The 25,394-nt window shown below is 42.1% G+C and overlaps 2 protein-coding genes and 2 pseudogenes across 2 annotated transcripts; 1 reads left to right on the top strand and 3 right to left on the bottom strand.

Moving 5' to 3' along the window:
- Positions 1–2,207: 2,207 nt before the first annotated feature.
- LOC119309686 lies at positions 2,208–4,511 on the top strand (annotated as a pseudogene).
- Positions 4,512–4,883: 372 nt separating this feature from the next.
- Positions 4,884–6,082, bottom strand: LOC119310330 (photosystem II protein D1-like). The gene has a single exon (XM_037586120.1). The coding sequence runs from the start codon at positions 5,977–5,979 to the stop codon at positions 4,918–4,920; it is 1,062 nt and encodes a 353-aa protein (XP_037442017.1). The 5' UTR covers positions 5,980–6,082; the 3' UTR covers positions 4,884–4,917.
- Positions 6,083–6,215: 133 nt separating this feature from the next.
- On the bottom strand, positions 6,216–8,141 carry LOC119310329 (annotated as a pseudogene).
- A 486-nt stretch (positions 8,142–8,627) lies between these two features.
- On the bottom strand, positions 8,628–11,903 carry LOC119309685. The gene is made up of 4 exons (XM_037585639.1): positions 11,890–11,903; positions 11,646–11,833; positions 10,147–11,539; positions 8,628–10,034 (listed from the first exon to the last, which is right to left on the bottom strand). Exons 1-3 carry the CDS (start codon positions 11,901–11,903, stop codon positions 11,046–11,048), a joined length of 696 nt encoding a protein of 231 aa, XP_037441536.1. The 3' UTR covers positions 8,628–10,034; positions 10,147–11,045.
- Positions 11,904–25,394: the final 13,491 nt, after the last annotated feature.

Genomic DNA, 25,394 nt, shown 5'->3' with positions numbered 1-25,394 from the left:
CGGCGGGGGCGCCGACGTTCGGCGGCGACGAGCGGTGGGGGCGAGTGGATCGGGATCCCGATCCAGATCCAGAACGACGAGAGGGAGTGGGGGGCGAATGGGTGTCGGTGGGGCTAGGGTTTCATGAGTGGGGGATATGGGGAGTGAGGGATGGCCGGTTGGGCCGGCCTGGTGGGTCGTGGCCCAGTTGGGCCGCTGGCCGGCTGGGCCGGAGCCCCCCGGGGGTGAGTGCTTTCTCTTTTATTTAATTATATATATATATATATTTCTGTTTTACTGTTTTTATTTTAGTTTCCTTTTGAATTTGGTTTTATAAACTACACCAGTTTTAATAAGTATGTCACTGCCCCATAAGTTTTTGGCAATAAAACAAATAGTTTAATATTTTATCAAATTGAAAAGGGTAGTTAGTTAAATGTTTTGCTGCTGTTTTAAATATTGTAGTGCACTTAAACCTTTTATAAAATTGTGGTTTCTCCACAATAATTACCTATGCATTATTTGGCAACACCCCAACATTTTAGTTTTAATATTTGAAAATATTTTATTGTTTGCTTGATTTTGAATTTGAATTCGAATAGGTTTCGAACTAACGCGAGATTAGTCACAATAATCGAGGTGACGTGGCATCATTAGCGAAGGGTTACTGTAGCTTAATTATCCAGGCGTCACACTATCCGAAAGAGAATCCAGTACCTCTTGGTCCTGAATATCAGAATAGGACGAACGAACCGGCCTCCGCGGATATCTTTGCTTCGGAACAAAACCCTGCAATCAAATAGATTGTCCCAAGGGCGCCATATTCTAGGAGCCCAAGTTATGCTATTGAAAATTCGTTCCTCTAGCAGTTCCGGTTTGAGCATTCCGTTCCCTTTTTCAAACTCCACTTCTTTTCATATAGCAATCCCCGATCAAAGAGAGAACAATATCCATTTCAAAACATTTCTAACAGATTCCTTAGTTCGGACCGACGAAGTAATGTCACTCGACTATTATCAACCTGACTGCAATCTTTTTCTGTCGGTAAGGATTGCACCAGAGCACCTTCTACTTCTAATAGGCCATGAACTATAGATAGAGAAGAATCATTCTGAGCGAGTACATAAGAAGCGATCCACTTTTTTTCATCGGTTCTAGGGGAAGACCAAAGATCTTGCGCGGCAGGTCCGCCAGAAAAACTCAAAAGAGAAAGAAGTCTCATTAATCTCTTCATGCTCGTTCCAAGTTCGAAGTACCTTTTGGCCAAAGAAAAACCCGCTTCCTGACACGATTGCCTCTTTATCTTTATATAGATAGATTCTATGGGGTTATTACTTAGTAAGTCTATTTTGTACAAGAGCCCCTCCTATCTGATAGAAAAGGGTCCCATGATCCCGAGCTGATCTTACCTTGGCTCGCAAACCCCAAGTTTGTCTATGAAGAGCTAATCTAATTGTATTTTTTTCTAGAATGGATTTCTTATGTGTAATACTAATGGATAGGGCTTCGTTGCTAAGTGCTACAAGATCTAGTGCACTGGAACTCGTGGTTATGGACCCGAATCCTTTAGTGTGGAACATTGTCTTTTCCAAGTAAAAACCCCTAGTATATGAAAGAATGAAAAGGTGCTTTCGTTCTTGTGGAATAAGAAGCCCTCGTACCTTAATGAAAGGAATATCGTGATTTTTCGGTAGGTATTTGACTAAATAGGATCGTCCAGTTCCTACAGAACCTATCACTAAAATACCCGATAGGGCTAAGCGGAACGAAAAGGGTTTTCCATGAGATGGTAAATGAAAACGATTAGTCCCACACGAGGTTTGGGAATAAGTGATTGTCTGATAATGAGCAAGGAATATACGTCTTTCTGCTAGAGAGGATCTATTAAACTCATAATTCATTAGATCCTTGTTATCAATGCCAACTAGGTATCATAAGTAAATGGATCCCGGTTGTTCAATCCTTTGATAACCAAGGTCATTCTTTGCTAAAGAGAAATGATCACTATGAGTCAGACTCAATAGAATTGGATCCATTCCAAATAGCGAGAATTAGGATTCTTGATCCCTCTCAATCTCTCTTTCAATTCGAGGATCCAGAGAGGTGTTTTCATAGTCATCTGCGAATATTTGCCATCTCGGAATATTTTTGATTTCATTTTTCTATGATATGTCTTTCTATATGAAAATTGGTTATTTACGATGTACGATGATCCCTGTTAAGCATCCATGGCTGAATGGTTAAAGCGCCCAACTCATAATTGGTAAATTTGCGGGTTCAATTCCTGCTGGATGCACACGAACGAGAACATTCCATAAGTCTATTGGAACTGGCTCTCTATCCATGGAATCTCATCCATCATCCATACATAACGAATTGGTATGGTATATTCATACCATAACATAAGAACAATAAGAACCTGAATTCTTATCGATACTGGAACTCAGAGCATAGGAGGGAAAGTCGATTTATGGATGGAATCAAATACACAGTATTTACAGAAAAAAGTCTTCGTTTATTGGGAAAGAATCAATATACTTTTAATGTCGAATCGGGATTCACTAAGACAGAAATAAAGCATTGGGTCGAACTCTTCTTTGGTGTTAAGGTGGTAGCTGTGAATAGCCATCGACTACCTGGAAAAGGTAGAAGAATAGGACCTATTCTGGGCCATACAATGCATTACAGTCGTATGATCATTACCCTTCAACCAGGTTATTCTATTCCACTTCTAGATAGAGAAAAAAACTAAAGGAGAATACTTGATAATACGACGAAACATTTATACAAAACACCTATCCCGAGCACACGCAAGGGAACCGTAGACAGGCAAGCGAAATCCAATCCACGAAATAATTTGATCCATGGATGGCACCGTTGTGGTAAAGGTCGTAATTCCAGAGGAATCATTACCGCAAGGCATAGAGGGGGAGGTCATAAGCGCCTATACCGTAAAATAGATTTTCGACGGAATCAAAAAGACATATCTGGTAGAATCGTAACCATAGAATACGACCCTAATCGAAATGCATACATTTGTCTCATACACTATGGGGATGGTGAGAAGAGATATATTTTACATCCCAGAGGGGCTATAATTTGAGATACTATTGTTTCTGGTACAAAAGTTCCTATATCAATGGGAAATGCCCTACCTTTGAGTGCGGTTTGAACTATTGATTTACGTAATTGGAAGTAACCAATTAGGTTTACGACGAAACCTAGAAATCGATCACTGATCCAATTTGACTACCTCTACGGGATAGACCTCAACAGAAAACTGTTGAGTAACGACAGCAAGTGATTGAGTTTAGTAGTTCCTCATAGAAAATTATTGGCTCTAGAGATATGGTAATATGGAGAAGACAAAATTGTTTGAAGCACGCACAGAACCGGAAGCGCCCCTTGTTTCAAAGAGAGGAGGACGGGTTATTCACATTTAATTTGATGGTTAGAGGCAAATTGAAAGCTAAGCAGTGGTAATTAAGACCCGCGGGGGAAAATAGGGATGTCTCCTACGTTACCCATAATATGTGGAAGTATCGACGTAATTTCATATAGTCATTCGATCTGAATGCTACATGAAGAACATAAGCCAGATGACGGAACGCAGAGACCTAGGATGTAGAAGATCATAACATGAGCGATTCGGCAGATTTGGATTCCTTTCCTATATATCCACTCATGTGGTACTTCATCATATGATTCATATAAGATCCATCTGTCTAGAGATCGTCATATACATCTAGAAAGCCGTATGCTTTGGAAGAAGCTTGTACAGTTTGGGAAGGGGTTTTTTGAGAGAAAAGAAGAATCTACTTCAACCGATATGCCCTTAGGCACGGCCATGCATAACATAGAAATCACACGTGGAAGGGGTGGGCAATTAGCTAGAGCAGCAGGTGTTGTAGCGAAACTCATTGCAAAAGAGGGTAAATCGGCCACTTTAAGATTACCATCTGGGGAGGTCCGTTTAGTATCCCAAAACTACTTAGCAACAGTCGGACAAGTGCGTAATGTTGGGGTGAACCAAAAAAGTTTGGGTAGAGCCGGATCTAAGTGTTGGCTAGGTAAACGCCCCGTAGTAAGAGGGGTAGTTATGAACCCTGTGGACCACCCCCATGGGGGCGGTAAAGGGAAAGCTCCCATTGGTAGAAAAAAAACCACAACCCCTTGGGGTTATCCTGCGCTTGGAAGAAGAACTAGGAAAAGGAAAAAATATAGCGATAGTTTTATTCTTCGTCGCCGTAAGTAAATACGTAACTAGGGATATGGAAAATTGCATTTTTGGAATTTGCAATAATGCGATGGGCGAACGACGGGAATTGAACCCGCGCATGGTGGATTCACAATCCACTGCCTTGATCCACTTGGCTACATCCGCCCCTTATCCAGCTAAAGGATTTTTTTTCTTTTTTCCATTGATCATTATTCTATTTATTCTGACCTCCGTACTTCGATCGAGATATTGGACATAGAATGCCACTCTTTAAAAAGGAAAAAAGGAGTAATCAGCTGTGACACGAAAAAAACGAATCCTTTCGTAGCTCATCATTTAGTGGCAAAGATAGAAAAGGTCAATATGAAGGAGGAGAAAGAAACAATAGTAACGTGGTCCCGGGCATCTAGCATTCTACCCACAATGGTTGGCCATACAATCGTGATTCATAATGGAAAGGAACATATACCTATTTACATAACAAATCCTATGGTAGGTCGCAAATTGGGGGAATTCGTGCCTACTCGGCATTTCACGAGTTATGAAAATGCAAGAAAGGATACTAAATCTCGTCGTTAACTGAATTCTGAATAGAAAGATTAAGAAGAAAAAAAAGATTCAAAATAAAGACATAAATACCCAATATCTTGCTAGAACAAGATATTGGGTATTTCTGTATTTTCTTTCTTCAAAAATTCTTATATGTTAGCAGAAAAACCTTATCCATCAATAGATGGAACTTCAACAGCAGCTAAGTCTAGAGGGAAGTTGTGAGCATTACGTTCGTGCATTACTTCCATACCAAGGTTAGCACGGTTGATGATATCAGCCCAAGTATTAATAACGCGACCTTGACTATCAACTACAGATTGGTTGAAATTGAAACCATTTAGGTTGAAAGCCATAGTACTAATACATAAAGCAGTGAACCAGATTCCTACTACAAGCCAAGCAGCCAAGAAGAAGTGTAAAGAACGAGAGTTGTTGAAACTAGCATATTGGAAGATTAATCGGCCAAAATAACCATGAGCAGCCACAATATTATAAGTTTCTTCCTCTTGACCAAATTTGTAACCCTCATTAGCAGATTCATTTTCAGTAGTTTCCCTGATCAAACTAGAGGTTACCAAGGAACCATGCATAGCACTGAATAGGGAACCGCCGAATACACCAGCTACACCTAACATGTGGAATGGATGCATAAGGATGTTGTGCTCTGCCTGGAATACAATCATAAAGTTGAAAGTACCAGAGATTCCTAAAGGCATACCATCAGAAAAGCTTCCTTGACCAATAGGGTAAATCAAGAAAACAGCAGTAGCAGCTGCAACAGGAGCTGAATATGCAACAGCAATCCAAGGACGCATACCCAGACGGAAACTAAGTTCCCACTCACGACCCATATAACAAGCTACACCAAGTAAGAAGTGTAGAACAATTAACTCATAAGGACCACCATTGTATAACCACTCATCAACAGATGCAGCTTCCCAAATTGGGTAAAAGTGCAATCCGATCGCCGCAGAAGTAGGGATAATAGCACCAGAGATAATATTGTTTCCATAAAGTAAAGAACCAGAAACAGGCTCACGAATACCATCAATATCTACTGGAGGGGCAGCGATGAAGGCGATAATAAATACAGAAGTTGCGGTCAATAAGGTAGGGATCATCAAAACACCGAACCATCCGATGTAAAGACAATTTTCAGTGCTAGTTATCCAGTTGCAGAAGCGACCCCACAGGCTTGTACTTTCGCGTCTCTCTAAAATTGCAGTCATGGTAAGATCTTGGTTTATTCAAATTGCAAGGACTCCCAAGCACACGTATTAACTAGAATATAGATAATAGAAGGCTTGTTATTTAACAGTATAACATAGACTATATACCAATGTCAACCAAGTCAGCCCAAAGATTAGCTATCCATATAACTAAATTAACCAAACCAATAATTTTGTATTTGTACATGAAGTGAGTCAAAGTTAAAAACTTTGATGGGTCTTTTCTATATGGGTTGCCCGGGACTCGAACCCGGAACTAGTCGGATGGAGTAGATAATTCTTCCTTGTTACAATAGAGAAAAATCCCTCCCCAAATCGTGCTTGCATTTTTCATTGCACACGACTTTCCCTATGTAGAAATAGCCAATTTCTATTCCAAAGAGGAAGTTCTACTAATTTTTTTAATCAGTAAGTTGATTCAGCTACTCTTTATTATAATAAAAAGAACATTTCAGAATGAAAAATAGAAAAGTTTTTTCTTGATCATTTATCAACCCTTTCCTGTTTCTTAATTTCGTCTAATGATTAATTAAGAGGGTTGACCAGGTCATTGATACGTATAATATCCAAATACCAAATACGCTCAGTGTGTGATCCACAGAAAGAAAAAGGAGTTGTTTTGGTGAACATCAAAGAAAAAACTTGCTCTTCTTCCATAAAAAATTCTTCTAAAAATGCCGAACCCAATCGTTGCATAAAAGTTCGTACCGTGCTTTTATGTTTATGAGCTAAAGTTCTAGCGCATGAAAGTCGAAGTATATACTTTAGTCAATACAAAGTCCGTTTTTCGAAGATCCACTATGATAATGAAAAAGATTTCTACATATCCGACCAAATCAATCAAGAATATCCCAATCTGATAAATCTGTCCAAATGGGTTTACTAATAGGATGCCCCGATCCAGTACAAAATTGAGCTTTTGATAAGTATCCTATGAGGAGAGTAGCGGGGACTATGGTATCGAATTTTTTCATTCGAGTATCTATTAGAAATGAATTCTCCAGCATTTGATTCCTTACTAACAAAGAACTTTTTGGTACACTTGAAAGGTACCCCATAAAATCGAAGCAAGAGTTTGCTAATTGGTTTATATGGATTCTTCGCGGCTGAGTCCAAAAACAAAAATAATATTGCCAAAAATTGATAAGGTAGCATTTCCATTTCTTCTTTAAAAAAGTGCCTTTTGATGCAAGAATTGCCTTTCCTTGATATCGAACATAATGCATAAGAGGATCCATAAAGAACCATAGGTTTTTCTGAGAAAAACTAGGGTACATTATCCCAAAATGTTCCATCTTCCTAGAAAAGTGGATTCGTTCCAGAAAAGTTCCAGAAGATGCTAATGGTAAGCAAGAAGATTGTTTACGAAGAAACAACAAAAAAAATTTATATTCTGATACATAAGAGTTATATAGGAATCGAAATAGTCTTTTATTTTCTTTTTGAAAAAAATGGATTTCATTGAAGTAATAAAACTATTCCAATTCGAATAGTAGTTGAGAAAGAATCGCAATAAATGCAAAGATGGAACATCTTGGATACGGTATTGAAGGAGTTGAACCAGGATTTCCAAATGGATAGGATAGGGTATTTCTATATGTGATAGATAATCCAAATGCAAAAATTTGTCTTCAAAAAAGGGAAATATTGAATGAATAGAGCGTAAATTCTGAAACTTTGGTATTTCTTTTTCTTTCGGACAAAATAATTCCCGTAGCGAGAATGGGATTTCCACAACGATCGCAAACCCTTCAGATAGAATCTGAGAATAAAACTCAGAATAAAAATAATTTTTGTAATCCAATAATCGATCTTGGTTAGGATGATTAACCGAGTTATCCAAAAAATTCTGCTGATACATTCGAAAAATTAAACGTTTCACAAGTAGTGAACTAAATTTCTTGTTATTACAACTAACAACTATTTCCACAGGTTCAGAACCATTTAATCATAATCATGGGCAAATGCATAAATATATGCCTGAAAGAGAAGTGGGTAGACGAAGTATTGTTGACGAGATTTATGTTTTTCTGAATACCCTTCGAATTTTTCCATTTGTATTTCTACTTGAATCAGAGAGAAGAAGCATTTCTCGGTTTATCGAATGATGATACATAGTGCAATATGGTCAGAACAGGGTGTTGCATTTTTAATACAAACCCTGGAAAAAAAGGGAGTCTAATCCACAGATCTTTTTCTGCTCCTTTTCTACCCAATTAGTTTATGTTTGTTCTAATAAAAAAAGGACAGAACAAGTTTTTTATTTTTGCAGGCCAATCGCTCTTTTTTCTTCTGCATTAATACCTGAACTCTAAATCTCTACATGAATCCCTAAACTTGCATCCAGGACCAGCTGAAAGTGCTACTTGGAGTATAAAGCGGCAGAACCGAGCGTTATGATGCGTATTTGCTGTATTCGCTGTACGGCGAACTGACAGGAGGACTGACGCACACATGCAGAGCACTGTACGCGTGCAGGATGAAGGACAAAATATTACCGTTGCACCGCACACTGTATAACGTAAACACTTTACAATTTACACCACATGCATGTATTTAAGGCCCATGCACCAGCCGTTGTCCCAGTACCGCTTGTTTTCAAAATCACAGGGCGGCACGTGGAAGCATGGAAACTAATCTTAACAGCATTAAATCATTTCAACAGTCCCACCCAAGTTATGGCATCACTTATTGGAAAATCAATATCACACGCCCAAACTAGGTCTATCAGCATGAAATCCAATTACAATTCTTACAGTGCCAAATAACACTTATCAGAAAAACAAATCATAGTCTCAAATTATGCCTAACTGCGGGAAGTCGAACTACTCAAATTATGGCTAACTGCAACACATCACAGACTCAGTTAGGGCGGGTTTTAGTTTCAACCACCTGCATCAAACGTTGATCCGAACATCACTCGACTGGCCCGTCGTGAGGCCTTCTTCACGAATGGCAAGACGGGATTGAAACAACTTGTTTTCTTGTGCCCAGCTACACCGCAGTTGCTGCAAGTAGGGATTTTGCGAGGTTTCTTCAGAAGATCACCCCTGCGGCGGCACGTCGTGCTCTTGTGCCCTTTCTCCCTACAAACCATACAAAACCTCGATCGCGCGTCCTTGACCTCATATCCAGGCTTGTCCCTCGCTGTGGTTGGCTTACCCTTCTGCTTCTTCCTATCAGGCGGCAGCAACATGGACAGTGAGAGGCTTGATCCAGCTTTCCTTAAACCGAACTAAGGCCACACTCGGTAGAGATGAACATCTGAGAACACATGTCGTCTGGGTGTGAGGAACCTGCTCCCTTATCCTGAGTGGGATTGGCTGACTCCCCAATTTGTGTTTGGTCCACCAAACTTTTGCCATCCTTGATCGCTGCCAAAACAGTCAGCCCTGCCTTGCCTGCAATCAATATGTCCATTGCTCTGTCGAATGCATCGACGTTGCTATCCCCCAGCTGCACAAACTCGAGTGCAGTCAGGTGTAGTGTTGTATGCCTGTAGGAGGATAACCACGGAGGCCCTTGATCCTTTTGGTAATGGAGAAGGTGGAGTGGCAAATTGTCGCGGGCATCTACTGTCCACCGCTTCAGGACATGGAAACTGGGTATTTTTCTCACGCCCAGATGAATTAGGACCTGCGTCGATGCATGGGGGAGAAACAACATTACAGCAAGAAGATCTCAGAGAATGCATCCATAGTCTTCCGCACATCATCATCTGCCTGCTCCTTGCTAAGCTTCCCACAGAAAGTCCTAAGGCACCTCTTTGTGAACGGGACGTTCTCCATCTGCCCAAACAGGCTTGCAATGATGTTGTATACCTTCCCCAGATTTACATTGTTCTGGCGCAACTGTTTCACAAGGTCTCTTGTGTACGTGTCAATGTGCCGGTGTGATGGCCAGTGCAGCTTCTCAGCACAAGTCCGTAGCATTTCATGGGTGTGGGAGGCGCGATTTTCAGATACATACCACCCACCATCATCTGTCCGGTGCAACCGAAGCATGGCGGCGTAATTGCTCCTCATTGACGAGCTGTTCTCCCTTTCTGGTTTGCCCTGAAATTATATTTCAAAGCAAAAAACAGCAAAAATGTGTCAGATCATCTCCGCATAGAACAAGGCATGCACGGCACACAAATCACAAATAAGAAGCAAGAAGGGGGCTTACAGCACAGCCACACACAATCTCTTGCATACACTTGGTCCCATTGACATTTTGCATGCCCTTGCCGTAACGAATCCCAAAGCCCACCTCCCATGAATATAGATTGTAGAATTCATATGCCTCTGCCAGCGAATCAAAAATAGTGCCAAGCACCGGGTTGACGACCACCTCAGTCCCCCTGTCATCGAATCCTCAAATAGCAGCTTCCAGTGGCGGCACACGATTAGCTACTACAGCCCTCAAATGCGATTATACTATATGTAGTCTTGAACTTTTGTGCATGCAAAATTGTAACTATACTGACAAAGAATCAACTGTTACAGCTGACCAGAAACAACATTAGCCAAACCCCGTACACATGCAGACAAAATAGTGTTATTAGTAACATCCCACAGCTATTTGGTCAATGAGATATAACCAGGATGCATAATGCCGGGGCACGCGTGCTTCTGCAACCAAACATGGGTTCATTATTAAATAAACGATTTTAGGACCTTTTTTCGCCAAGCTTGATTCAGACTATATTCTCCCCCCTATCAAACATTCAGACTGCTGCAAAAATAGTCACCTTACTTCTACAAATTGGACTGTACTAAGTATAGCTTCCCCCTTTCATTGTTTGAACACTCAAAAATGCCAACATACCAACAGATAATCAGCGGCGAGAATAATTTTTTTGGACAAAGTAACTTAACCATACAAGTCAACTGGTTCCCAGTACTAGCGATTTAATCCTTTTCTGTCAACGGAACTTAAACCATTATATTTACTGCAATGGCACTGATAATTTTCACCAAACCAATGACGGGGTAGGGCTTAAGGAAAACTACTAAGAACTTTCCAGCCAGGGATGATTGATGCCAGTCTTTATCCCCAACTTGACCAAACTAATGAAACTTTTCTCAGCTGCTCGTATGAATGCGATCAGGAAAATACACATTTGCCCCAGGCGACAGAAAAATTAGTGTGTACCTGTGCTTCCAGCCAACGCGGATGGTGGTGTTAGCCGAAGCCGGGCCGCTTTGACTTAGGGACTGCACGGAGCAGCTCGAGACGACGGCCGGCGTCTCGTCGCCGACTCGTGCCGACGGCAGGACCAAGCCCCCAGAACTGAATGTCGTGCACGAATCCGCCGCGCCACTGCGGCCGCTGGACTGGACGGAGTTGTGCGGGACGACGGCAGGAGTCGCGTATCCTGATGCCACATCTCCGCCTCCAGAGACGAAGGTCTTGCAGGACGCCCCGGAAAACTCGCCATCAGCCAAGCCCCCCTCTCCCTGATCCAACTGAAGGACGTGCGGCGAGACCGGTCCGCCGGCCGAATCCGACGAGCCCGCGGCCGAACCGGGCACAGCGTCGCCGCCCCCGTCCAAAACGCACGGCGCCCCGTGCGCCACTGTATCCATAGGAGCCAAGATCGATTTGCAGCACCGGTGACCGGGACGAGCTCGTTAGATCTAGATTTTGACCAAGAACAACTGAAGAGGAAGGGATTCACTAACCCAGAGTCCAACGCCTCCGGCGTTGTCGCTCCGGGGATCGGCATGAGCAGATCCAGGCGGAACAGGAAGCACCCCAGCTGCTATCGCGGCTCAGCTTGTTCTTCGCCCAGCAAGAACGGGAAAGGGACTCGCGCGAGACGAAGCATATGCGCCTAGTCTGTGTCACCACCAGTCTAGTCCGTACATAGCTTTAGGCCATATCGCCGGCCCCGCGGAACAGGAAACCAATGCACCCACTCTGTACGTCCTGCGCAGCATGCCCACTGTGTGCGTCGATAAGTACCACGGCCCGACCCCACGAGGCCGACGTGCGGCAGGGTATTTGCCTGTATCACGCGTTGTATCTTCACTTTACTCCTTTTCATAATCAAACTGCACGCATCCTCACGCCGAGCGCGACCGGCCGGATAACTGCGTGCAGGCGTGCAGTTTGTCCACTCTCGAGAGTTCCACATCTTTATAAGGTGAGCTCTTCTATCATTTGTATGAGCATGAGAAAAGGAGACCTACATGTGTGCTCCTCCTTCTCGCTCGCCACGCCTCATCACGACGCGTCGCGGCTTGCGGGATTGAGCCGAACCGAGGACAGAGCTATGCACGTTGTCTATATTTTTGCTGCTCGAAAAAAATTAATGAGTCATTAATTAATAATTAACGGACGCGTTAATTACTGAACCGTTTTCGATTCTTTTGAATCGTGATGACTCGGACGTGGGGTTTACTCCCACGACCTACCCGGCCCGCACTATATAGTCAGGCAGACGTCTACCCTAGCCGCCGCCGCTTCGTATGGTTTCTCACCATCGTTTCAGATCATTGCGCCGCCAAGCAAGTCTTCTCCCTCCCTCCTTTCGGCGTGCACCGGGAGAAGGGACAACAGGCCTCCGGAACCCCGCCTCTCGTGATCCTGTACGGGAGAGGGGCGATCAGGTTTTTGGGGAGCGCACCCGCACGACTGCTGGCAGCGACGACTTCGCGAACGACGACTTCTTCCCCGACCTCGGCAACCTCATCCTCGACGACATGGGCGACAACGTCAACGCCGGCGGTGCTACTCCCGCTGCACCGTATGTGATTCTATCTTTTCTGTTCGAGATCGTGGTAGAATTCATGTTTCTAGTATGTGCCCTATATGTGAGTTGTTCATCTGCTATGCTAGTTCGCATGATTAGTTTAATCTCTGCTAGTGTTGTCATGATTTATCTTCTGTTTATTCGGCTTAAAACTCGTAGTAATTTGCTCATATTTCCAACAATCCAAAAATCTGATTATAGGCAATTTACTCCGAGTGGTTTTGCTGCGCATCTGAAGCCGCCTGCCTTTAAGGGGGCACAATATAAGAGGTGGCGCACGAGAGCAGTCTACTGGTTTCAGACCATGGGCTGCCATGACGCCACTAAGGGCAAGCCTGAGGGCGATCTTAATCCAGCACAGCTGGAAGCTTTTGAGAAGATCGATACTCTCTTTAAAGGCGCTCTTCTGGGTGTTCTTGATGATTCCATTGTGGATTTCTATATGTCGTTTGACAACGGCAAGGACATGTGGGCTGCGCTCGAAGCCAAGTTTGGTGCCTCGGACGCCGGTAGCGAGTTGTACGTCATGGAGCAATTCTATGACTACAAGATGACTGATGAGCGCTCTGTTATACAACAGGCTCATGAGATACAGTCGCTCGCAAAAGAACTTGAGCATTTCAAGTGTGTGTTGCCGGACAAATTTGTTGCCGGAGGCATTATTGCCAAGCTTCCACCTTCGTGAAACAATTTTGCTACTTCCCTGAAACACAAGAGACAGGAGTTTTCCGTTGCGGATCTCATTGGTACTCTTGATGTTGAAGAGAAGGCGAGAGCAAAGGACACACATGCTCGAGTTGCTGAGGGAGCTTCTAGTGCCCACATGGTACAGAAGAAGAACTTCCAGCCCAATAAGTTCAAAAACAACAAGAACAAAACTCATGAGAAAGGCAAGTTTGATACAAAGAACAAGCCATCACATTCCACCAACTTCAAGAAGAATTCTCATAAGAAGGGAAAGGGACTTTGCCATGTCTGCGGTGATCCTAATCACTGGGCTCCGAAGTGTCCTAACCACTTTGAGGAGCGCGAACATGAGAAGGGCGGCAAGTCCGCTAATGTTGTCATCGGTGATACTGATATGAAGGAATCAGGGTACGATATTTTTCCTACCATCCTTTCAGTATTTCAATCCCCTGATTGGTTAATTGACACCGGTGTCAATGTGCATGTTTGTGCTGACGCCTCCATATTTTCTTCTTACCAGGCCATAGGGACTTCTCCCGTGCTGATGGGGAACGAGTCACATGCCATCATTCGAGGTGTTGGTACGGTCGATCTGAAGTTTACTTCGGGGAAGACCGTGCGTCTGAAGAACGTTTATCATGTGTCGTCCATCAATAAAAATATCGTTAGCGGTTCCCGTTTTATGTCGAGATGGTTTTAAGTTGGTTTTTGAGTCCAATAAAGTTGTAATTTCCAAGTGTGGACAATTTGTTGGAAAAGGCTATGAGTGCGGAGGGTTGTTCCGCCTATCTTTGTCAGATATTTGCACTAAAGTTATTAATAATGTTTGCCACAATAATGAGTCAGATATTTGGCATTCACGACTTTGTCATATTAACTTTGGTTGCATGACGCGGCTGGCTAATATGAATTTAATTCCGAAAATCTCTACTGTCAAAGGCTCTAAGTGCCAAGTATGTGTGCAAGCTAAACAACCTCGCAAGTCCCATAAGACTGCAGAGGCAAGAGACTTGGCGCCACTAGAGCTTATACATTCTGATCTTTGTGAGATGAATGGCGTGTTGACAAAAGGTGGAAAGAGATATTTCATGACGTTGATTGATGACTCCACTAGATTTTGTTATGTATATCTTTTGAAATCAAAAGATGAAGCTTTAACTTTCTTCAAAAACTATAAAGCTGAGGCAGAGAACCAACTTGATCGGAAAATTAAACGGCTTAGGTCCGATCGTGGTGGAGAGTATTTTTCCAACGAATTTGATCTGTTTTGTGCGGAACATGGTATAATCCATGAGAGAACGCCTCCCTACTCACCTCAGTCTAATGGGGTGGCCAAAAGAAAGAACCAAACTCTAACTGATTTGGTTAACGCCATGTTAGACACATCGGGTCTTTCCAAGGTATGGTGGGGGGAGGCACTAATGACCGCGTGCCATGTCCTAAACCGAGTTCCCACAAAGCATAAGACCATGACTCCATTTGAGGAATGGGAAAGGAAAAGGTTGAAACTCTTTTACCTACGTTCTTGGGGTTGTTTGGCGAAAGTCAATATACCAATTCCCAAGAAGCGCAAGCTTGGACCAAAAACCGTGGATTGTGTTCTTCTGGGCTATGCTTTTCATAGCATTGGCTATAGATTTTTGATAATAAAATCTAAGGTATCCGACATGCATGTTGGTACGATTATGGAGTCTAATGATGCAACTTTCTTTGAGGACATATTTCCTATGAAGGATATGTCAAGTTTATCAAATCAGGAGATACCTACTCCATCTAGTGAGGAACTCACTATAATTCCTGAACCCACCATTGCGATGGAACACGTTGAGAATCATGTTAAGGGTGACAATGAAACTCCTGAAGGAGTAAGAGACAGAGGACTGCAAAGTCCTTTGGTGATGATTTCATTGTGTACCTTGTGGATGACACACCTAGGACTATTTCAGAAGCCTATGCATCTCCTGATGCTGACTACTGGAAGGAAGTTGTTCGTAGCGAGATGGATTCCATCTTGGCTAACGGAACCTAGGAGATCACTGACCGTCCTTATGGGTGCAAACCTGTAGGATGTAAGTGGGTGTTCAAGAAGAAGCTTAGACCTGATGGTACGATTGAAAAGTACAAGGCACGGCTTGTGGCTAAGGGTTATACCCAGAGAGAAGGTGAAGACTTCTTTGATACTTACTCACCCGTGGCTAGACTGACCACAATTTGGGTGCTACTATCACTGGCTACCTCACATGGTCTTCTCGTTCATCAAATGGATGTTAAGACGGCTTTCCTCAATGGAGAGTTGAAGGTGGAAATTTACATGGATCAGCCAGATGGTTTTGTAGTACCTGGTCAGGAAGGAAAGGTGTGCAAGTTATTAAAGTCTTTATATGGCCTTAAACAAGCTCCTAAGGAGTGGCATGAGAAGTTCGAAAGAACATTAACTGCTGTCGGCTTTGTAGTAAATGATGGTGACAAGTGTGTGTACTATCGCCATGGTGGGGGCGAAGGAGTTATTCTTTGTCTGTATGTCGACGACATATTGATCTTTGGAACCAAACTTGATTTAATCAAGGAGGTTAAGGATTTCTTATCTCGCTGTTTTGAGATGAAGGATCTAGGAGTAGCTGATGTTATCTTAAACATCAAGCTGTTGAGAGATGAGAATGGTGGGATCACACTACTTCAGTCTCACTATGTGGAAAAGGTCTTGAGTCGTTTTGGGTATAGCGACTGCACGCCTTCTCCAACTCCATATGATGCTAGTGTGTTGCTTCGAAAGAATCGACGGATTGCTAGAGATCAACTGAGGTATTTTCATATTATTGGCTCGCTTATGTATTTGGCGAGTGCCGCGAGGCCGGACATCTCTTTTGCTATGAGCAAGCTGAGTCGGTTTGTGTCTAAACCGGGAGATGATCATTGGCGTGCGCTTGAGAGAGTTATGCGCTACTTGAAGGGCACTGCGAGCTATGGGATTCACTACACCGGGTATCCAAGGGTACTGGAGGGTTATAGTGACTCGAGCTGGATATCTGATGCTGGTGAGATTAAGGCCACAAGTGGTTATATTTTTACACTTGATGGTGGCGCTGTTTCCTGGAAGTCTTGCAAGCAGACCATCTTAACAAGGTCAACTATGGAAGTAGAACTCACAGCATTAGACACTGCCACTGTTGAAGCAGAGTGGCTTCGTGAGCTATTGATGGACTTACCTATGGTTGAAAAACCAATACCCCCTATCCTGATGAACTGTGATAATCAAACTGTGATCGTCAATATAAACAGTTCTAAGGACAATATGAAGTCCTCAAGGCATGTGAAGAGGAGATTAAAATCTGTCAGGAAACTGAGGAACTCCGAAGTTATTACGTTGAATTATATCCAAACATCAAAAAACTTGGCAGATCCCTTCACAAAGGGTCTATCACGTAATGTGATAGATAATGCATCGATGGAGATGGGTTTGAGACCCACCGCATGAGTTGTCCATAGTGGTAACCCACTCTATGTGATCGGAGATCCCGTGAAGTAGAAGTGGGAGACAAGCTGTTGGTCAGCTGAGAGGAGAGTATCCTTATTAAAATTATCCCACTCCGTGAAGATGCAATACTCTCCTGATCTGCATGGCAGGTTGATATCTATCTTAATGTGTTCCAAGTGGCTTATTTGAGTAAGCAGAGATGTTGTCCTGCAGAGCATCTCCTGAGGAACACACCTATATGAATTTGACTGTTAACGTCGCAGTCTGTGAGAAGTGGGTGCTCTCTAACAAATTCATGAAAGGCCCTGGAGTACGACGTATACGCTCCACCCGCGGGGAAGCCTTGCGGCAGCCAAGTATCGATCAAGAATTTGTGTGAAACTAGTCTCGCAGAAAACTTGTAGTTCAAGGCATAATCCACTATTCAAGTTGTGATCTAGTGTAGCATAAAACTCTAAATGAAAGTTCAACTTCACAGTCTCCACTAAGCACCGGTATATAAACAATGTTTTGAAACTAAATGATGAGATGTGCCAATGAGACTTTGTGGGGGATTGTTGGAATTTGCTAGTAGGCCTTTGGCCCAAAGCCCAACTAAAATTCTGAGATTCTCTTGGCCCATTCATGCACACATGTGAGTGGAGTGAGTGAGGCTAAAGTTTAATCCCACCTCATAAGTTGAGAGAGAGTTGCACCTCTTTATAAGGTGAGCTCTTCTACCACTTGTATGAGCATGAGAAAAGAAGACCTACATGCGTGCTCCTCCTCCTCGCTCGCCTCGCCACGCCACGCATCGTCACGACGCGCCGCGGGTTGCGGGATTGAGCCGAGCCGAGGACAGAGCTATGCACGTTGTCTATATTTGTGCTGCTCGGGAAAAATTAATGAGTCATTAATTAATAATTAACAGACACATTAATTACTGAACTGTTTTCGATTCTTTTGGATCGTGATGACTCGGACGTGGGGTTTACTCCCACGACCTAACCGGCCCGCACTATATAGTCAGGCAGACGTCTACCCTAGCCGCCGCCGCTTTGTATGGTTTCTCACCACCGTTCCAGATCATTGCGCCGCCAAGCAAGTCTTCTCCCTCCCTCCTTTTGGCGTGCATCAGGAGAAGGGACAGCAGGCCTCCGGAACCCCGCCTCTCGTGATCCTGTACGGGAGAGGGGCGATCAGGTTTTTTGGGAGCGCACCCACGCGATGGCAGCGACGACTTCGCGAACGACGACTTCTTTCCCGACCTCGGCAACCTCATCCTCGACGACATGGGCGACAACGTCAACGCCGGTGGTGCTGCTCCCGCTGCACCGTATGTGATTCTATCTTTTCTGTTCGAGATCGTGGTAGAATTCATGTTTCTAGTATGTGCCCTAGGTGTGATATGTTCATCTGCTATGCTAGTTCGCATGATTAGTTTAATCTCTGCTAGTGCTGTCATGATTTATCTTCTTTTTATTCGGTTTAAAACTCGTAGTAATTTGCTCATATTTCCAACACTTTAGGATTTGTTACATTCTCTGGCCATATCTTTTTTTAATTTAGATCTTCCATTTATGCATTCTGCATCCATGAATATTTTCATAATTTTAGAGTTACTTTCAGTTGACTCAAAACGAAATAAGGGAAGTGAGCTCTTAAGAGTAAAATGTATTTGTCTGTTAATGTAGTTTGCTGCAGTTGTTCTTGCTAAGAGAAAGTTCAGTTCGTATGGCCACCTTATAATGTCTACTTCATACTTTGTACTACTATATACTCCCTCGGTTCCAAAATAGATGACCCAACTTTATACTAAAGTTAGTATAAAGTTGGGTCATCTATTTTAGTATAAAGTTGGGTCATCTATTTTGAAACGGAGTGAGTAGGTAGTAGTAAAAGCCCTGTGCAGTTCCAATTTCCAAGCCTTGTGCCCATTCAAATACAGATGATCTTAAATGCAAATGATGACAAAACCAATGATAAAAGAATAGGCATCCAATAACAAAAGTAGAGAGTTAAAACCTGACTTGAATAAACCAGAGCCATCGCCGGTAACTGCGTGACTCCTGCCCGACTTCCTGGTCGCTGACGCTTCCCCGTCCATTACCTGCTGCCTCCTCCCACTGATCCTGGCCCGCCTCCTCCAAGATATTGCCCCTGGCATCTCCCATGTTATTGGTAGTTCTTTTTGACTAAGATGGTTGAACCTGCCATTTTCTTGAGCAAGGCTAAAGATTTGTTGAACATTTTGTTGGTCATTTGTTCATCGTAGTGACCTTACTCCTCCGCTCAAAGATGCAAGTAACTAATTGATGATCATGCCAACGGCCTGGATTTATTGGCAATGATGATTAATTCCACTAGAACACAAATTATCTAGTGAAATGGTTGAACTCTGAATGGTGTAAATTCAACTTCGGTACAACTCCCTGAACACATCAACCGAGGAGACCCCTTCATAATAAAGGGTGCGATGGTCTTTCTGCGAAAAATGCCCGCGCTGATACACATCATATTTTTTAGCGGTATATGCGTCATGTGTATGTACTGCCCGTACACGGTCCGGCGTACATGTGAGGTCAACTGGGCCAGCCCACTAGTGAACAATATCTGTAAAGATGAAACAATGGAAAATCTAAAAAGCAGTGTGCCTCGAACACATGACCTCTTGTTCTCGGGTAACATAATAAACCGCTAGACCAAGCAAGTTATGTTGAAAATTTGCAGCGCGGCTCCTTAAGAACTATTGCCTTCGTCCGGTTATTTGAAGGCCACTCGGGAAAGGCGAGACTTTATGTACGAGGCGTCGCTTGGGCTTGCTGGCCTTCAAATCACGAACAAAGGTAGTATGAACAACAACAGATTTAAACATTTGTAGAAATTTTGAACGAGACTTTATTAAACGCGAACAAATTTGAATGTTTATTGGAATTTTGAATGCGACTTTTTAAGTGTGAAACAAATGCAAACATTTTTTGAGAAGTGGAATACATTTTGAAACTCTATTTTTTTCAAAAATTGAGAAAAAATTGAAATTCTAAACATCTTTTCAAAACACAATTTTTTTGAAACTCTAAACTTTTCTGAAAACGTGACCATTATTTGAATTCAAAACATTTTGAAAAATATGAAAAATAAATAAATATGTTGAACATTTTTAAAACTTTGAGGTTTTTAAAAATAAAAATAAATTAAGAAAAAAGAAAGACAAAAAACTCATTCATGAACCTTCTAGAAGGTACCAAACTGGTAAACACCGACCTGGAACCACCTAGAAGGTTCCCAAAACCCGCATCTGTAGAGGCAACAAACAGATTGAAATGGGTTGACCCATGTTCACTCCGTTTGGGTCTATGAGAAACAAGGACTATTCAACGCGACAATGTCAAATAGGATTTTCGCCCAACATGCGCCCGACGGGAGCAATGTCGTGGCCTAGTTGGGCCAAGGCTTAAGCATTTTTTTCTTTTCTAATTTTGGTTTTTTTTGTTAATTCATTTTTTTCCTTTTTGAACATTATTATTATTTTCAAAATTGTTCAAACTTTTGAAAAAAGATTGGAATACCAAACGGTGTTCTTATTTTCAAATATTGTTTACAACTTAAAAAATCTCTAGATTTCAAAAAGCTATCATATTTTTGAATATTTTAAATTATTCATAATTTGTTTTGGACTAAGTGTTCAACTTTGTAAAATTTCCATATACATTTAGTTATTGGTAACGACAGAAATTGCAAACAACAGAAGCATTAAGATTAGAAAAAAAACTATATGCTCATGGATGCACCCGGCCTGGAGGTTTTTTTTGGACTATGGATAAATGACCCAAACTTCTTGCATTATCCTGGCACAGACATATGAGGCATTCATGTCTGGTTTGGATGTGGCACGTCTGGCCATTTGCCGGTCCTTTTTGATCGAGAAAACTCCAGAAAATGTAAAACTTGTCAAAAATCCAAACAACTTGACATGATGCCTTGAATTGGTCATAGAAATTAGTGGGAAAAAATTGGCGCCATTCGACGGATGTCGAAACCCTGCGTGCTTTCAAATGGACCCTTTTGGTCTATTCGAATACTCTTTGTTGAACATGGTTTATTTTTAGACATCCTTGAAATGACCTCGACTTTTGCAAGAAGGTGAGCATGCCCATGGTAGGCATTTCATGCTTGAAGGACTTTCAACACCATATGCAAGTTGCGATATGTCTGCAATTTATCAGTCTTCTTTAACCAACAAAATGTAAAACTTGTCGAAAACTCAAATAACTTGGCTTGGTGCATTAATTGGTCATACAAGGCCATGAATATTTTCGAATAATTTAAGGAATGTCGAGAAACTAGGTCCTCCCAAATAGACCCTTCTTGCCTATCTGAACACTCTCAGTAGAACATGGTGTTTTTTTTGGAAATCTGGGACTCATCCCATCTTTTGCAAGCAGGTGGGGATGCACATGTTAGGCATCCATGCCTGACTTGAATGACTTCCGGCACCGTATACACATTGCAACACGTACTACCATTTATCGGCCTTTTTTTAACCAAGAAAACTCCAGAAAATACAAAAGTTGTAAAAAGTTAGGGCCATTTGAACGATTTTCAACACTGTATGCAAGTTGCGACACGTCCCGCCATTTATCGGCCTTTTTCACTGAGAAAACTCTAGAAAATGCAAAATTTGTTGAAAACCAAAACAACTTGGCATGGTGTCTTGAATTGGTCATAGAAGTCATTGAAAAATTGGGCTCATCTAAGGAATGCCGAAAAACAACGTGCTTTAAAAATTTTGTTCGCTCTTTTTAAATGATGTTCTTTTTCAAAATTCTGAGCAATTTTGAAAGACACACACATTTTTTTTGAAATTTTTGTACAACTTTCTAAAATGTGAATATTTGTATTTTGTGTTTAAAAAACATTTTTTGAAATCTTGAGCAAATTTTTAACGCGAGCATTTGTTGAAAAGGAAAAAACAAAAAAAAGGAAAAATTAAAATATGAAAAACAAACAAATAGTGAATAAAAAAATAATAGTGGGAAAAAATGCTGGTTCGCTACAGTAAACTGGGCGCTGATGGATAGTTCTTATAGTTCGTGTTTCCAAGTTAGATATTGAAGCCCATCAGCTCGTGTGGCTAGCGGCGAGTGGTTAGCAGCAAGAGTTACACCGTTTGATACCTCGCATTGCCGTTCTTTTCTCGATGATTTTTTCCCTATTCTAGGGCGCGACAATGAGTCGGTCTTGTCGGGCTGCACTACCTAGTTAGCAGTAGCGCTCTTGATGGAAAAACGCTGCTGATAGAGGTAAGTAGCAGTAGCGTTTCTTCTGAAAAGCGTTACTGCTTTGTTTTCCTGTTTGTTTAATTGCAGCTTATTTTTGCTAAATTTGTATATGTTTTATATACAGTACTTTCATCATATGATTTTATGACCATGATTAGTTAGTATATACAACAGTGTGCGAAATGAAGGTGCAAGAGTTACACCGTTTGATACCTCGCATTGCCGTTCTTTTCTCGATGATTTTTTCCCTATTCTAGGGCGCGACAATGAGTCGGTCTTGTCGGGCTGCACTACCTAGTTAGCAGTAGCGCTCTTGATGGAAAAACGCTGCTGATAGAGGTAAGTAGCAGTAGCGTTTCTTCTGAAAAGCGTTACTGCTTTGTTTTCCTGTTTGTTTAATTGCAGCTTATTTTTGCTAAATTTGCATATGTTTTATATACAGTACTTTCATCATATGATTTTATGACCATGATTAGTTATATATACAACAGTGTGCGAAATGAAGGTGGATTAGGTTCAAGTGGAGGTAACATGTGGTGCATTTCACGCACTGTTGTATATACTAAGGTGGATTAGGTTCAAGTGGAAGCAACATGTGGTGCATGGTGCACCACTTGAATCTAACCCGCCTACACAAGTTATCTAATCATCATCATAGTCATTACGACCAACACTAGCTATTTAATCCTCATAGTCATAGTGTAGCACATCATCATCTTCAAACTCATTCTAGCTAGCTAATCACCACCAACACTAGCTACAGTAGCTATCTAATCACCACCAACACTAGCTAATAATAATCATCATAGTCATTACCACCAACACTAGCTATTTAATCATCAGTCATTGCTACATCTTTGATACGTCTCCGTCGTATCTACTTTTACAAACACTTTTGCCCTTGTTTTGAACTCTAACTTGCATGATTTGAATGGAACTAACCCGGACTGGCGTTGTTTTCAGTAGAATTGCCATGGTGTTATTTTTATGCAGAAATAGAAGTTCTTGGAATGACCTGAAACTCCATGGAGAATATTTTTGAAATTATTAAAAAATACTGGCGAAAGAATCAAGGTCAGGGGCCCACACCCTGTCCACGAGGGTGGGGGCGCGCCCCCTGCCTCGTGGGCCCCCTGGTACTCCATCGACCTCAACTCCAACTCCATATATTCACGTTCGGGGAGAAAAAAATCAGAGAGAAGGATTCATTGCGTTTTACGATACGGAGCCGCCGCCAAGTCCTAATCTCTCTTGGGAGGGCTGATTTGGAGTCCTTTTGGGGCTCCGGAGAGGGGATTCCGTAGCCGTCGTCATCATCAACCATCCTCCATCACCAATTTCATTATGCTCACCGCCGTGTGTGAGTAATTCCAGCATAGGCTTGTTGGATGGTGATGGGTTGGATGAGATTTACCATGTAATCGAGTTAGTTTTGTTAGGGTTTGATCCCTAGTATCTATTATGTTCTAAGATTGATGTTGCTATGACTTTGCTATGCTTAATGCTTGTCACTGAGGCCCGAGTGCCATGATTTCAGATCTGAACCTATTATGTTTTCATGAATATATGTGAGTTCTTGATCCTATCTTGCAAGTCAATAGTCACCTACTATGTGTTATGATTCGGCAACCCCGAAGTGACAATAAACACTCTCGGTGATGATCGTAGTTTGAGGAGTTCATGTATTTGCTAAGTGTTAATGCTTTGGTCCGGTACTCTATTAAAAGGAGGCCTTAATATCCCTTAGTTTCCAATAGGACCCCGCTGCCACGGGAGGGTAGGACAAAAGATGTCATGCAAGTTCTTTTTCATAAGCACATATGACTATATTCAGAATACATGCCTATATTACATTGATGAACTGGAGCTAGTTCTGTGTCACCCTATGTTATAACTGTTGCATGAGGAATCGCATCCGACATAATTATCCATCAATGATCCAATGCCTACGAGATTTTCACATATTGATCTATGCTTAGTTACTTTACCGTTGCCACTGTTACAATTACTACAAAACTGCTACTGTTACTTTTGACACTGTTACCGTTACTTCCATACTACTTTGCTACTAAATACTTTGCTGCATATATTAAGTTATCCAGGTGTGGTTGAATTGACAACTCAACTGCTAATACTTGAGAATATTCTTTGGCTCCCCTTGTGTCGAATCAATAAATTTGGGTTGAATACTCTACCCTCGAAAACTATTGCGATCCCCTATACTTGTGGGTTATCAAGACTATTTTCCTGCGCCGTTGCCAGGGAGCATAGCTCTATTCTTTGAGTCACTTGGGATTTATATCTGCCGATCACTATGAGGAACTTAAAAGATGAAAGAACTAAGATTTTTCCCTCAACTACGAGGGGAGTTAAGGAACTGCCATCTAGCTCTGCACTTGATTCACCATCTGTTTTGAGTAAACTTGCGACACCTAAACCTGCTTCTGCTATTAATTTTGATATGTCGCATGTTATTGATGATGCCACTTCTGCTATGCATGATGCTTATGATGAAACTACTTCTATGCTTGATAATACTGTGCCATTAGGTGAATTTCTTGATGAATAACTTGCTAGGGCTAGAGAGGATGAAATTATTGAAACTGATAATATTGATGAAAGTGATGGTGAAGATTCTCCCCCTAGATATGAATTGCCTGTTGTGCCTGAGGGTTATGTTATGGATGAAGAAACTGCTAGAGATTTTCTTACTTGCAATGATAGATCTGATCTTAAGAAATTATTAGCTAAGTTGAAAGAAAAAAAATCTTTGAATGCTATAATGAAATATGACCCTGCTTTGGCTACTTCACCTATTTGTGTTACTGATAAGGATTATGATTTCTCTGTCGATCCTGAGATAATTTGGTTGAATCTGATCCTTTTTATGTAGTAATTTCAAAAAAAATCCTACGCACGCAAGATCATGGTGATGCATAGCAACGAGAGAGGAGAGTGTCATCCACGTACCCTCGTAGACCGTAAGCGGAAGCGTTATGACAACGCGGTTGATGTAGTCGTATGTCTTCACGATCGATCGATCCTAGTACCGAACGTACGACACCTCCACGATCTGCACACGTTCAGCTCGGTGATGTCCCACGAACTCACAATCCAGTAGAGCTTTGAGGGAGAGTTCCGTTAGCACGACGGTGTGATGACGGTGTTGATGAAGCTACCGACGCAGGGCTTCGCCTAAGCACCACTACGATATGACCGAGGTGGATTATGGTGGAGGGGGGCACCGCACACG

This window comes from Triticum dicoccoides, chromosome 5B (genome assembly GCF_002162155.2).
Source record: "Triticum dicoccoides isolate Atlit2015 ecotype Zavitan chromosome 5B, WEW_v2.0, whole genome shotgun sequence".
NCBI lineage: Eukaryota > Viridiplantae > Streptophyta > Magnoliopsida > Poales > Poaceae > Triticum > Triticum dicoccoides.
This window is presented reverse-complemented; position numbering and strand designations above follow the sequence as displayed.

Coding starts and splice junctions, on each gene's coding strand:
- LOC119310330 (XM_037586120.1), bottom strand. CDS start 5,979: ATGACTGCAATTTTAGAGAGACGCGAAAGTACAAGCCTGTGGGGTCGC.
- LOC119309685 (XM_037585639.1), bottom strand. Junction 11,540..11,645: donor CCGGAGGCGTTGGACTCTGG/GTTAGTGAATCC, acceptor CTATGGATACAG/TGGCGCACGGGGCGCCGTGC.